Source organism: Drosophila elegans, unplaced genomic scaffold, assembly GCF_018152505.1.
Source record: "Drosophila elegans isolate 14027-0461.03 unplaced genomic scaffold, ASM1815250v1 contig_208, whole genome shotgun sequence".
NCBI classification, from domain to species: Eukaryota; Metazoa; Arthropoda; class Insecta; order Diptera; family Drosophilidae; genus Drosophila; species Drosophila elegans.
The window spans coordinates 10170300-10183370 of NW_024545578.1; the positions used below are offsets into that span (position 1 = coordinate 10170300).

At 45.5% G+C, this 13071-nt stretch overlaps 2 protein-coding genes across 4 annotated transcripts; one reads left to right on the forward strand and one right to left on the reverse strand.

Moving 5' to 3' along the window:
• Positions 1 to 880: 880 nt before the first annotated feature.
• Positions 881 to 11426, forward strand: LOC108146849 (serine/threonine-protein kinase WNK1). 3 transcript variants are annotated; one of them, XM_017273056.2, is made up of 13 exons: positions 881 to 1011; positions 1652 to 3047; positions 3364 to 3536; positions 3603 to 6099; positions 6157 to 6465; positions 6536 to 6667; positions 7240 to 7302; positions 7986 to 8828; positions 8970 to 9389; positions 9452 to 10520; positions 10670 to 10734; positions 10793 to 10964; positions 11024 to 11426. In XM_017273056.2, the coding sequence occupies exons 2-13, from the start codon at positions 2130 to 2132 to the stop codon at positions 11152 to 11154; spliced, it is 6792 nt and encodes a 2263-aa protein (XP_017128545.1). In that variant the 5' UTR covers positions 881 to 1011; positions 1652 to 2129; the 3' UTR covers positions 11155 to 11426. The 3 variants fall into 3 exon arrangements, with proteins under 3 accessions (XP_017128545.1, XP_017128544.1, XP_017128546.1); XM_017273055.2 differs by having other exon boundaries at positions 3603 to 6465; XM_017273057.2 differs by lacking the exon at positions 7240 to 7302 and having other exon boundaries at positions 3603 to 6465.
• A 568-nt stretch (positions 11427 to 11994) lies between these two features.
• Positions 11995 to 12832, reverse strand: LOC108146606 (V-type proton ATPase subunit e). The gene is made up of 3 exons (XM_017272654.2): positions 12617 to 12832; positions 12513 to 12560; positions 11995 to 12428 (listed from the first exon to the last, which is right to left on the reverse strand). The coding sequence occupies exons 1-3, from the start codon at positions 12709 to 12711 to the stop codon at positions 12302 to 12304; spliced, it is 270 nt and encodes an 89-aa protein (XP_017128143.1). The 5' UTR covers positions 12712 to 12832; the 3' UTR covers positions 11995 to 12301.
• Positions 12833 to 13071: the final 239 nt, after the last annotated feature.

The following is a 13071-nucleotide window of genomic DNA, read 5'->3' on the forward strand; positions in this document are numbered from 1 at the left end:
ATATATTATAGGAAAATTGACAACCGCGAACAGGGTGGCAGCACTGTCGATAACACTTGTGTAACAATAACGCGCTATCGATATATCACGAACACAAGTAAACCCAGTTGCTTTGTAAAATTTTGTGAAAGTAATTTAAAGCGAAATACTTTGATTTTTCGTTGACTCTCGACCGCGTCCAATGCAACTGACCCCCCTTGTGGCGGCGACAGATTCCCCCGGAAGCCTGGCAAATCCGCTGTGTTCGAATATGCAAGCCTGCTAGCTCGAATTACCTTTGAACACCACAATCACAAATTGAAAACCTCAATGCGAACGGTTTAATCGGACATCGCAGTGCGAGCCCGAGCCCTAGTCCCCCATCCGATCCCGATCCCGTCGAGCGGAGGACACCCGGAAGGAGCTGAGCTGAGCGGTGCGGAACCATGACATCATAGCCGCTGCATATGCTTCCTGCCCCGAATCAAATGTACATAAATATGTATGTATAGACAGCGTACCGCACATATGTACGCACATATCCCTCGCGACAAAACAGAACAGCAGAACAAGTGACGAACGTAGTGCAATCGAAACTAGTGATTCATGGAAAGCGTACACCGCGGCCTCCAGGAGACGGCGGCGTTTCCACTTCCACCCAGCTGTAAGCGATATTTCAGACGACGTCGACGGCACACAGCAACGAACAAAAGTGGGTGGAACGGTCACCCCACCTGCCTGTGCCTCTGCCTCTGTCTCTGCCCCTGCCACCCCCTTCCCTCTGAAAACTGGCCGGTTTCGCCGAACACTGCCGGAATTTAACCTTGCCACCCCATACCTTCCAGTTCTCATCCATCCGTTGGGCTCTCGTTCCAGATTAAACGTGGTGGTCTGCTGCTGAAAATCTTGCAAAATTGGACAAACCCTCTGCGACTTTGTACGACAACAAGAGGTCGTACCTGCGAACCGTGCTCGGAAGGGAAGCGCCATCAGCGAAGATGGTACTACCTCCTGCACCACGCAACCTCAAAGGTGGGTCTTAATCCTACAGTGATTCGTTACTACAACAAATATGGTGTAGCTTGAGTAATTTCTGCCTTATAGGTTAAAGTTCACAGTGCCTCGTAAAGATTCATAACTCATTGCAAAGAGATTGGGTTGCTCGTTACTCCTTAAAAATAGTATAGTACCAGGATTTAAATTTCAAAATCGTTAGATATATATATTTAAGTAAATATGGTTCAAAGCCAACAAATATTATTAGATAATGGCAAATATGGGTTAAAAAGTGTCCTTCCAAGCCAAAAAACCTCATCTAACCAAACATGGTTGAAATAAGCTTGATATAAGGATTGATTCCAACCGAATGTGGTTGAAAGATGTTACTCTATCACCCCCGGGTTATGTCATTTCAATCCAATTATTCCAAAGTCAAAAATTGATTTAAAAAGCTGTTAAACTATAATTATTCTCAAGTAATTATTAAAGCTATCGTAATGAGGCAATCATATCCAAGTCCGTTAAAGAAAACTCGTAAAATGAAACCGCTTTATTATTGATATTGATTGTTAATAAACCTGTCAATGGAAATTTACTGAGAATTATGGAGCAATTGCATGAGTGTTTACCTGTAGAAAAATCTAATCAACTTTACCTTCTGTTGTTCTTTTAGGAATACCTCCATTTCTAGCGAGGAGCAAACTGTGCAGGGAGCTAATATACAAAAGTCGGGACACCGATCATTTAATAGGTCTGCCTCCTCTAGGCAAAACCCGAACCCGACATCAAAACTAAAAGACACACTGAGCAGAAAGCCCAATCGCAAGCAGGACGCACTTTCTGCACACACGAGCACCAGCAGCACCACATCGATCCAGTCACCACCCATCGAGCCAGCTTCCTCTCTGCCCACGCTGCACACCACGCATACACCACCGGCTTCCAGCAAAAGTAACCTTTTTGTGCGGGTCCTGCGACGCTTTTCGAGTAACTCCCTTTCCGGTAAGACGACGACGGTGAGCCCAAAAATCGAAGTCGACGCACCAAAGGTCAACCATAACAACAACGGCGCTCTGAACGAACGGCAAACAACCGATGTAGAGGTGCTTTGCTCTCAGGACAACCAGCGCAGGGAACACAATGAGGACAAAATGGATGGCAAAACAGAGCCTGCAGATGCCAAGAGCAACCAGAAAGCTGGTCTAGCTTCGGGCAATCCCAAAAAAGACAAGTCGGCCAAGGGGACGTCGCAAGCGGTTGTCTCAGACACCAAGAAAATGGAGGCCAGAAAGTCCTCCTCAGACACGGTGATCGAGCCGCTGATCAAGCAGCAGGCTCCGCTTCACTCGTCCAAGACCACGCCCACGACCCTGACGGCGAACTTCGTGCAGAACATTCGATTCGTGCGCAAAAATGTGGAGCAGTCGGGCAGGAACACCAATCCACTTCAGTTCGTTGAGCTCGAGACGGAGTTTCCGCGCGACTATGATGACAACATCGAGATGCTGTCCCGCGAGGCGGAGCATTTGGAGGAGCAGTTCCGCACACCCACGCGGTCGAATGCCACGGATGCCACCGCCCACCAGGTGGCCGGCATCATCGACAACATTATTACCGAAGCGTCACGGAGTCTTACAATCGAGAAGACTGAAGACGATGTGCCATTGAAGTCCTCCGCCAAGCACTCGAGCGGCGTCAAGCGCGTTGGCTTTCAGGTCGAGGAGAAGGACGACACAGAAATCCAGAGTGAAAAGCAGCCAAAGAGCATCGACGATAAGGCCAAGAAGTCGGAGAGCGCCGAGGTTAGCGTAGAGGATTCCTCTACTGTTACCGGGCTCTCCTCGGATGCATCCGCATCCCTGCTGCCCTCCACGACCACGGTGTCCACCACCTCGTCAGCCACATCGATCACCAAGAGCAAGAGCGATGAGGACGACGACCCAGTGGCCATGTCCCCGTGCGGACGTTTCTTCAAGTACGACAAGGAGGTCGGTCGCGGTTCCTTCAAAACAGTCTATCGTGGCCTGGATACGTTGACGGGTGTTCCAGTTGCCTGGTGCGAATTACTGGTGAGTGGGGCAATGGATTTCGAACACCTTAGTTATATTTAATATATGGTATGATTTCAATGTAAAGCTAACGCTGCAATGGAATTTATATTGCTTAACATCGGTCTCTAAATTTCTCAGAAAAATAATTTTTACTTTCTACGGAAAGATAAATAATTTCAAGTCAAAGCAAATATAAGCCCGAACTTGCATGAGTAAGCTATCAGAGTGATAATGGTTATCATGATTAATGATAGCTTAAACTTGTTTTAAAATGGTCCTGACAATTTGAGTAAATATTAGTGGAATATTTTTGATATTTTTCATATTTTTACAGGACAAGCAAGTGAAGAAAAGTGAACGCACCAGATTCCGCGAGGAGGCAGACATGCTGAAGAAACTTCAGCACCCAAACATTGTGCGGTTCTATACGTATTGGGAGTTTCCCATTGGCCGCAAGAAGAATATAGTACTAGTCACCGAACTAATGTTATCTGGAACTTTGAAATCGTAAGACTATACCTTGCTTTGGATTGTGGGTCTCAGAAATACAAACTCTTATTTACTTTTTGACAGCTATTTGAAACGATTCAAGAAAATACACCCAAAGGTATTGAAGTCATGGTGTCGCCAGATCCTGAAAGGCCTCAACTTCCTGCATACTCGTCAATTTCCTATAATTCATCGTGATTTGAAATGTGATAATATTTTTATAACTGGCACCACTGGTAGTGTTAAAATCGGCGACTTGGGCCTGGCAACGTTGAAAAACCGCTCCCACGCGAAATCTGTGATTGGTACGCCGGAGTTCATGGCCCCGGAAATGTACGAGGAGCACTATGACGAGTCGGTGGACGTGTATGCCTTCGGCATGTGCATGTTGGAGATGGCCATCTCCGAATATCCATACAGCGAGTGCAAGGGTCCGGCCCAGATCTACAAGAAGGTGATCTCGGGCATTAAGCCAGCGGCTCTGGCCAAGGTGGAGGATCCCAACGTGCGCGATATTATAGAGCGGTGCATTGAACTGAAAAAGGAGGATCGCCCCAGCTGCAATGAGCTCCTGGAGTCGGAGTTCTTCGACGAGGACATCGGCATACGCGTAGAGCCCACGGCCTCGGAACAGTTCCTTTCGGATCCCAGCATTAGCATCATCGAGTTTCGGCTGCGTTTTATGGACCCCAAGAAGCGCTCGTCGCGCCACAAGGAGAACGAGGCGATCCAGTTCGAGTACAACATCAAGCACGACGAGTACGAGCAGATTGCGCAGGAAATGATGAAGGAAAACATTATATCGGAGGATGATTCGCGCGCAGTGGCTCGACTCCTAAAGGTGCAGGTTGTGTCGTTGCTAAAGGAACGTGCCCAGCGTCAGACCCAGATAAAGCTGCAAAACGAGAAGTCGCGTCTGGAGAAGCTTGCTTTGCAGAAGCAACGCGAGAGCTTGCCGACCAACGTCGACGAAGACGAGGAAGAGGAGGAGGAGTCCGAGGACGAGGAGGATGGCGTCAAATGGAATCAGCGTCTGCAGCTCAAGTATGACCTACTCAACACTGATTCGGAAACTAGCCTGGCTCTCTCCACGAACAGCGTCGAGCCCCAACAACTGCCCACACGCTCGAACACTTCGATCCCGAACACTGGCATCCAGCAGCCTGTTCAGGTCCCAGTTCCTCTGGCCGTTTCCCAGCTGATCTCGGTGCAGCCGCAGGCTATCCCCTCACCGGCCATTCCCATGCAACAGAAGCCAACTGTGCACTACATACAGCCGCCGCAGTTGGCCTCTTATCAAAACTCGAATCCGACGATGCAGGAGATGACCAACAACCAGGTGATCTCGCCCACAGGCAGTCAGCAGATGCAACAGCAGCAACCCATTGCTGCACCAACCGTCAATCATCAGATGGTGCCGCAACAGCAGGTCAACCAACAACAACAACAGCAACAGCAGCAGCAGCAGCCACAAATGATGCAGCAGATGCCCCAGCAAGTTCAAGTGCAGCAAGTGGCCCCGCAACAACAACAACCGCAAACTGTCTTGGCCCCACAACAACACGAGACGCAACCACAGCAACCACAACAACAACAGCAACCACTGGCAGATCAACAAAAGAGCCACCAGATTCCGTTGCAGCAGCAGTTGCAGCAACTAATGCACACCAACGTGCAGACACCGGACCTGGCGCAGCAGCAACAAATGGCACAGCAGCAGGCCCAGCAATATTTTCAGCAGCAGCAGCAGCAACCACAGCCGCCGGTTGCAATGCATCCAAATCAACTTGCCCAGCAACAGCAGGCTTATGCGATGCAACAGGCCGGGCAGCAGCAACAGCTGTCGCAGCCGCTTCAAATTCAGCAACAGATTTTACAGCAGCAACAGCAGGCGGCTGTCTCGCAGCAGATATTGCAGCAGCAACTGGCCCAGCATCAGTTGCAGCAACTCCAGCAGCAGCAGCTTCAACAACAGCAACTTCAACAACAACAGCAACACCAAATCCAACAGCAGCAGCAGCAAATCCAACAACAGCAAATCCAACAACAGCAAATTCAGCAGCAGCAGCAGCAACAACAATTCGTGCAGCAATATGGGCAGGCAATGCCACAGCAGCAACTAATAGCGGGTTCGCAGGTAATGGCACCGCAGCAACACCAACAGCAGCCTATGCAGATCCCCGTTCAGATGCAAGTGCCACCCACTTCTGTGGCTCCTCCAATGCAGCAATCATTGCCGCAGACGTACAACCAGCAGCCTCCGCCAGTGGCACTTGGTGATCCCCAACAGCAGCAGCAGCAGCATGCTGGATTTGCGGCTGTGCCTTCGCAGCAACCACTATTTGTGCCACAGCCCACACAGCAACCAATACAGTTGTCCATGCCTTTGGAGCAGCAATTGCAACAGCTCCTGCACAGCCAGCCGCCCCAGCAGCAGCAACAACAGCAACCGATGAGCCAGCAGCAGCAGCAGCAACCTTTAATTCAGCATCAGCAACCTTTGGTCCAACAACAAGCACAGCCGCAGCCACAACTGCAACCTGTTGTTCAACAGCAACAACCACAACAGCAGCAACCTCAGGTAGAGCAACACACACAGATTCCTTCGCAAGTCCTGATTCAACAGGAAAATCCGCAGCCAATCCAGGTTAACCAAGAACTCGCTGTCACCTCGGAAACCATCTCTGCCCAAACCAATCCCGAAAATGGGCCCAAAGCAGAAACCCAGACATCTGTAGAGCAGCAGAAGCAACAAGCAACAGCGGCAACCCGTTCCCAGAAACCAAGACGATCCAATCGGAGCGGCAACGAAAGGATTCCCAAACTAAGTGTTACCAGTGTGGACGAGGGCAGCGTCATAAATTGCCACATGGAGAACAAACTCAAAACGATTACATTTAAATTCGACATTGGAGATGTTAATCCGGTTGAAATCGCCAATAAATTGGTGAGACAAACTCTGGACTTAAGCAACATTCAACATTTAACACTCAATTATGAACTATTTTGCTTTTCAGATCGCCCAAGATTTGCTTTCTAATTGCCAAAGTACAGTTTTTGTGGAAATGATCAATGAAATTGTTGACCAAGTCAAACAGAATCCCAATCAAATCCCTATACCGACTAATTATCGCCGCAATATAGAAAAGGTACATCGCTATCCCAAAACTCTTTCCACAGAAATTTCTTTCTTACTCAATGAAGACTATTCTTACGAGACCTTAGGGTTCTTAAAACGCAGAAATGGATACTGTTTGTTGGATGAGCAAACACTGATGAATAAAGAGATTCACCGATCTGGCTAGAGAATTAACCACCTCTATATTGTATAGAAGACTATTTAAAGACCTGCTTCCGTCTGTCTCTATTGGTGATAAAGGATTTTACCTATATTCACTCAAATTGAAACCACTTTGAGTAGTCCGATTTTTCAGCTATAATACAAGCTAAAAATTTTTCACCAATCATCACGAATAATTCTTCACAAATATAAATATATTTGTTAATGTCTAAGACATGCCTTTAAAGACGAAAAGAAATTTTGTTTAGTATTCTCACCGCTTCATGAGTCAGCCTCCTTCCTTTTCCTCGGAAAAGTCGCGATTCGATATTGAGAAAATGATGTCTAAACGATTTCGTAAAATACTTAACTGAGCGATTTTAATATCCATATCACAAAATCCATGTTTTTTGATTGTCTATCCCTACTATAACAAAACAGGTCCGACACGCGTCTCTAACTCGACAGCGTTCCACGTTTAGGTCACACCAAAGACATAGATCTGTAAGTGTTGAGCGCACTGGGCTTATGTAAACACTTATTTTTTCTAGCTAAAATATTTCTTTACTTTCGAGGATTTTCCTTTTTTCTTAGACTAATTCAGAACATTTACTTATAACGAAGATTTTATTATAATTTCATATATATTGAAAGTTAGTTTTAATGATTTAATGTTAACACAATTTAAAAGCGCCACATCTATCTTTCTTAAGAACTCAACGATGAATGTCCAACAAATATTTTTTTCTTTTCAAAAACTTATATAAAACGAATTCAAATTTTTCTGAATCCCTTAACTAATATTATTTTCTACTACATCATAATGATTATACTATATTCACTAAAAAATAGTGTTTCCAGTTTAAAATGACAAATGCATACATTTGTTTCCTTTTTTGAAAGATACCCAATCAGATATGGCAAAACCATTTTTTTATCAACCCCATTTACATTAAATTTTTGTTGGCCCCGAAACAATCCCAAATTAAATTTTAGGATAAACTTACCCACGCCGAATTTTAAACAAGGAATTTTATTTTTTTCTACTCCTTTTATAATAAAAAGTGGACTTAACATATAGTTTTTAATTATTTTAATTTTACTTTTTTTCCATTTTTATTTGAAATAATAATGCACTTGTACTTTTCCATGACTACTTTAACTCACATGCTGTATACCTATTTTAGCGGGATGAAACCGCCAGCGACATTACGAAGATGTTCGAACCCACTATCCATGGTGTGGAGACTCTGCCCTCCGGCGGAGGAGGCGCTGAGTCGTCGAACCCCAATTTGAGTTTCGAGACCAGGTCCATCATAACCAATGCGCAAGAGCCGCAGTTGAACGTTGGAACGCCACCCACAACCACTTCGACCATGTCTTCCTCATCAACCGCATCGAGGGATGCGCCCAATAGCAGCAATGACGTGACCATCGGATCCGGTTCCGTGTCTCGCAAGACAAGCACAGCCTCGGAATACACATCCCTGTCGATTGACTACATGCCCGACAGCAACATAACTCCAACTGGTCCGGAGCCACCGTTCGACGATGCCAAGGAGAGATCACAAGGACAGAATGTGCATCAGAAGCCTTGCTCCCTCGCTATCGCTAGAATGCAAAAGCTTTTGGAATCGGCCGGCGGAGGGGCTCCGCGTAGCCTGAATCTGCCCTTGAACCGTCATTTAAAGATTCAGGAGGACTTGAAGCATACCAGAAGCCTCGACGACTTGACCGCTGTAAAGATAACCTTTGACATGCCCAACAAGGCCGCATTGGAACCTTCGGAGAACCCCCAGCCATCCACTGCGGTGGAAGCGGAAAAGCCGAAAGATAAATCCGCCCAAGCAGCGGGAGCCCAGGGAGCCGGAGCGGCCAACACTCTGGAGCAGTTGAAGATAGAACTAGAGAACATAACTCACGCCCACGCCTTCGCCTCTGCAGTAGTGGCCTCCATCAATAACAGGACTCCGCACCAGGCCTCCCCGGCCATGTCTTCACTCAAGACTACTTCTGGACAACCACAAGAGGTGAGGATAAACAAATGAATAATACAGTCCAATGATTATTATTTTCCTATTTTAAGAGGCCTTGGTTTGGTTGTCAGTTAGAAAGTAGTTTATAAGATTAATGCTATGTTATATTAAATATATAATTGTTACTTACCTTAGACAAACAAGTCAAATAACGGAGGAGGAGCATCGGTAGCGTCAGTGGGCCAGAACACACCCACTGCAGCGTTGACATCTGCCAGGGGCTCTGGTTCCTCCGTCTACAATTCGCGGCGCACTTCCATCGACAACAGCATGGGCTCTGATGTTCACCTGCACACTGCCACTAATCTGGATGGGACGGTCAGCAACTCGGATCCGACTCCGACTGAGGCATCAGTTGGAATTAGCATAGGCACGGGCCACGAGAAGCAACTGTCCAAGCAGCCCAGCTTGGAAAAGCCATCGACCACATCCATTTCAACCAACAGCAGTGATCAGCCGCAAAGGAATCCCAGTAACGGATCACTAAATCAAAACTCAATAGCTGATTTGGAAAAGAAACTGGCCGCTTTGCGAAATACCGAAAATGCAGAAGAGGTGAGATTCAAGGATGCTTTCAAAGATGATTTGCTATCGCTAACTTTTTCTTACATTTACAGTCTGCTTCGGCCACATTGTCGGTTGTAAGCAAGCCAATCGAAGAGGTTGTGAATCCGAGTGCCCGTAAAATCTCGCGTTTCAGTGTCAGTCGCGTGCAGGAGCAGAAAACTTCAACCGGTGTGGAGGAACCTGCGCAGGGTCAACTGAAGATCGACCTGCAGCTTGCAGGCCCTGGAGGCCAGATGCAGACCAACAACTCAGTGCCGAACGGCAGTGTGGTCAACACGCCAACCGAAGTCATCAGCTCACCCATTCAAAATGTTCCGCTGGCCATTAACGGAATTCAGTTGATTTACCAACAGCCCCAGCAGATCCACCAGCTGCCTGGAGGGGCAAACACTTCCACAAGTGTAGCAGGCACTCAGTGCGTTGTGGTGCCCCAAGTTATCAATCAGAATGGCACCCACATGCAACAAATGCCTAACCTACAGGCGCAGCAGCAACTTGTGCATCAGAACATGCCACAACAGCCTCAGCAGACGCCACTCAATGGCCACTCACCCATGGTTAACAGTATCCAGCAGCAGCCGCAACAGCAATCCATGCCGATGCAGCCGATTCAGCCGCAGCAGCAGCAGCCGCAGAATCAACTGCCACTCATTTCGCAACAACAGCAACAGATAATGATGCAGCAGCAGCAGCAACAGCAGCAGCAGCAGGGCTCCCAGCAGGGATCGCAGCAATTTAACTTGCCTGGCACACAACAGACTCATCCTCAGCACCAATTCATACAGACGCAGCCGAACCAACTTCACTCGCTGCCGCCCCAAGTGGTGAGCATGGCCCAGGGGATACCGCATCAGCTTCCACCCATGCAGACTATGTCGGCCCAGCAGCAAATGATCTCGCAGCAGCAGCACCAGATGCAGATGCAGTCACACATGCAGCAACAGAGTGTGCCCGGAATGTACAACCAGCAGACCGGAGCTTGTGTGCCAGCGCCACAAAACTTCCAGGGCTCTGTTCCCAATCATTTGTTGCAGCAGTCGCCACTGATGGCAACCCAGCAGCCCGCACAGCCCATGCAACACGTTATGCAACCGATTTTTAACGCTTCGTCTGGTGAAGGTAAGCAATATCTGAAGAAAATTCTATGCATTATCTTAAAGTAGTATTGAGTAAAAGGAGAGATTTAAACTTTATAAGCTGCCATCCATAGTTCTAATTCTTAATTCATAATTATTTGTAATTTATAAATATTATACCCCTTATTGCAGTTACCGAAGAGCCTGTATCTCTGGCAGCTACCCATCCGCACTTGTTGCCAAGCGATATACAATCCGTAAGATCAATTAATATGCTTTATTCTGAATGTATTAGACTCTGTTTTTTTTCGGCAGGATATAAAGCACAATCTAGACTCGTTGGTCAACCAATTGTGCAACACGCGCTTGGGTACTAACCAGCACCAACGGCTGTTGCTGTTGCGTCAGAGACAACTCATCGAGGAGGACGAGCTGCGTCTTAAACACTATGTGGAATACGAAAAGTTTCAAAAGGCACTGCGCCAATGTAAGCTATTCCCCTTTATTTTAATATATATATATTTAAACTATTATGATTTATTTCAGCTATTAGCACAAACGTTCCAGCGAATGCAGCTTACTATTCAGCAGCTGCCGCACAGCTTCCAACTAATTTGGCAGCTCCAGCAGCTCCGTCCTCATCGAATCCGACATCCACTAGCTCGGCAAACACATAACTGCGCTAACTGTTTCGCTTCATGCACCTTTGACAAGCCATACTAACAGCTCTACTCTATGTTCTCGGCAATATAATTGGCTCGAGTGTGAGGACGTGGATCTGGAGGTAGATTTTAAGTAAAAAGTTGTCGAATGTTACGGGGTTGTCTGTAAATATTAGTCAAACGCTTCTTGTTGATATGCCATTGTTTTATATTTTTCTTTTTCTTTCTGTTTCACTTTTAATTTAAAATTCCTTATTTCCGATCTTGGCTTTCGTTTATTTGTTTAAAATAAATATTCAATTTTTGTATGAACTTTTTAAGGAAATTGTACATTTTATTAGTAAAAAAAAAAAACTGTAAATAAACATTTCGATAATGTAATAATATAACAATGCATATAGGAATATTATATATTAGTCATCATTTATTCAAAGTGATGTATACATACTGCGTAGTTACTAAATAAATAACTTATTACCGAACTGTTTGTTTCATTTCTAGAATTATCACCAGGTAAGTCGGTAACAATATCCGTTATAATGCAGACAAATTTTATGAAATGGGGCCACAGGATTGAATCCTTTGTGATCTACACATAATTGCTTTTTGCTTTTTTTTCTCTAGTATTTATGTAGCTATGCCCCTCGCATGTACATACTGTACAGTAAGCCACGCCTTTACACGAACTTGAGTCTAAAAATTCTTGAACCAGTATAGCCAGCTAAACATGGATTCCTCTTCCATAAATGGGGCTTCAATAGGACTTCCAGGATACAGACAACCAATGCATTTACCAATTGTACAGAGTTACCCAAACAGAACAATAAAAAATAGCTTTTGAATAACAATAATGTATTTAAATGAACACTTTCAGCTCTAAGTGTAAATTTACTTTATTATAAGTTTCAATCTTCATTGTAAGACACTCGGTTTGATGGGAATGCTTGGCCAAAAAGTCAAGGTTAACATTATAGTTTTGCACGTACTAAATTTACAAATATGTTGTTTATCTATGATTTTCTATAACGGGTTTGTCGAGAGCGGAAGCTCTCGTTCAATTTACTTTATGCTTCGAACATTATGTTGAAATTAATAATACAGAATGCAAGAGCATCCGGGGTAAAGAAACAATAACAAAACACGTGAAACGAATACATTATGATTAGACGACTATATCCATGGAGTCCTTGATTTCATTGCCCCACTCGCGGGCCATGATCATGATCTCGACCATGCTTAGTTTGGGTCCGATCAGCGGGTTCAGCTGCGTCATGTAACAGCACAGCCAGCTGCAAGGGAAAAAGTCATAGATAAGTCTCATTATGAACTATGTTTCGATAATCCGCCCAACTGAGTAGATAGTTAGTACTTACAACAGCCAGCACGTCGCTGCGGTGAGCATCAGGCAGCATTGAGTCACCCTGAAAAAATCAAACTACTTAGTGGCCGTCTCCTCCAAGTTAAGTAAACACCTTACCCCCTGTTGGGACCACGGGCGAAAAAGGGGCAAATAATGCCAATGAAGGCCCAAATGCTGGTGATGACGATCGGGGGCACCCACTCGGAATTCATTTTGCAGGCTCAAAGGATCGACGCAAAGTGCTTTGGGGCAAAATAAAAAATAAAAAGTGGACGATGCGATCACGAAACTTTTTCTCGAGCGACGAATATCACATGACGGACATGGAACATGGGACAATGCACCAGTGCGACCATCCGCGCCTATCGCTGAAATCCAAAGTCACGAAATGGTCACCCTGGACCGCCCAGTTGAAACTTTTTGTTTTCAATTCGCGTTTTCTTTGATTTGAGTTGACTAAAAATTAATGTTCTGTTTTATTAAGAAAATTATTCACAATTTTCTAAAGAACTCGCAGAATCTTTAGTCTGTCTGTTTGTCAAAGTGCAGAGCACTACACCTTTATAATTTAT

Bases quoted from the DNA above. Each gene is read 5' to 3' on its own strand.
- LOC108146849 (XM_017273055.2), top strand. From the start codon at position 2,130: ATGGATGGCAAAACAGAGCCTGCAGATGCCAAGAGCAACCAGAAAGCT. The intron at 7,303-7,985 runs GTAAGTGTTGAG...TACCTATTTTAG, and splicing joins CACACCAAAGACATAGATCT to CGGGATGAAACCGCCAGCGA. The intron at 8,829-8,969 runs GTGAGGATAAAC...TACTTACCTTAG, and splicing joins CTTCTGGACAACCACAAGAG to ACAAACAAGTCAAATAACGG.
- LOC108146606 (XM_017272654.2), bottom strand. From the start codon at position 12,711: ATGAATTCCGAGTGGGTGCCCCCGATCGTCATCACCAGCATTTGGGCC. The intron at 12,561-12,616 runs GTAAGGTGTTTA...TGATTTTTTCAG, and splicing joins GCCCGTGGTCCCAACAGGGG to GGTGACTCAATGCTGCCTGA. The intron at 12,429-12,512 runs GTAAGTACTAAC...TTTCCCTTGCAG, and splicing joins GCAGCGACGTGCTGGCTGTT to CTGGCTGTGCTGTTACATGA.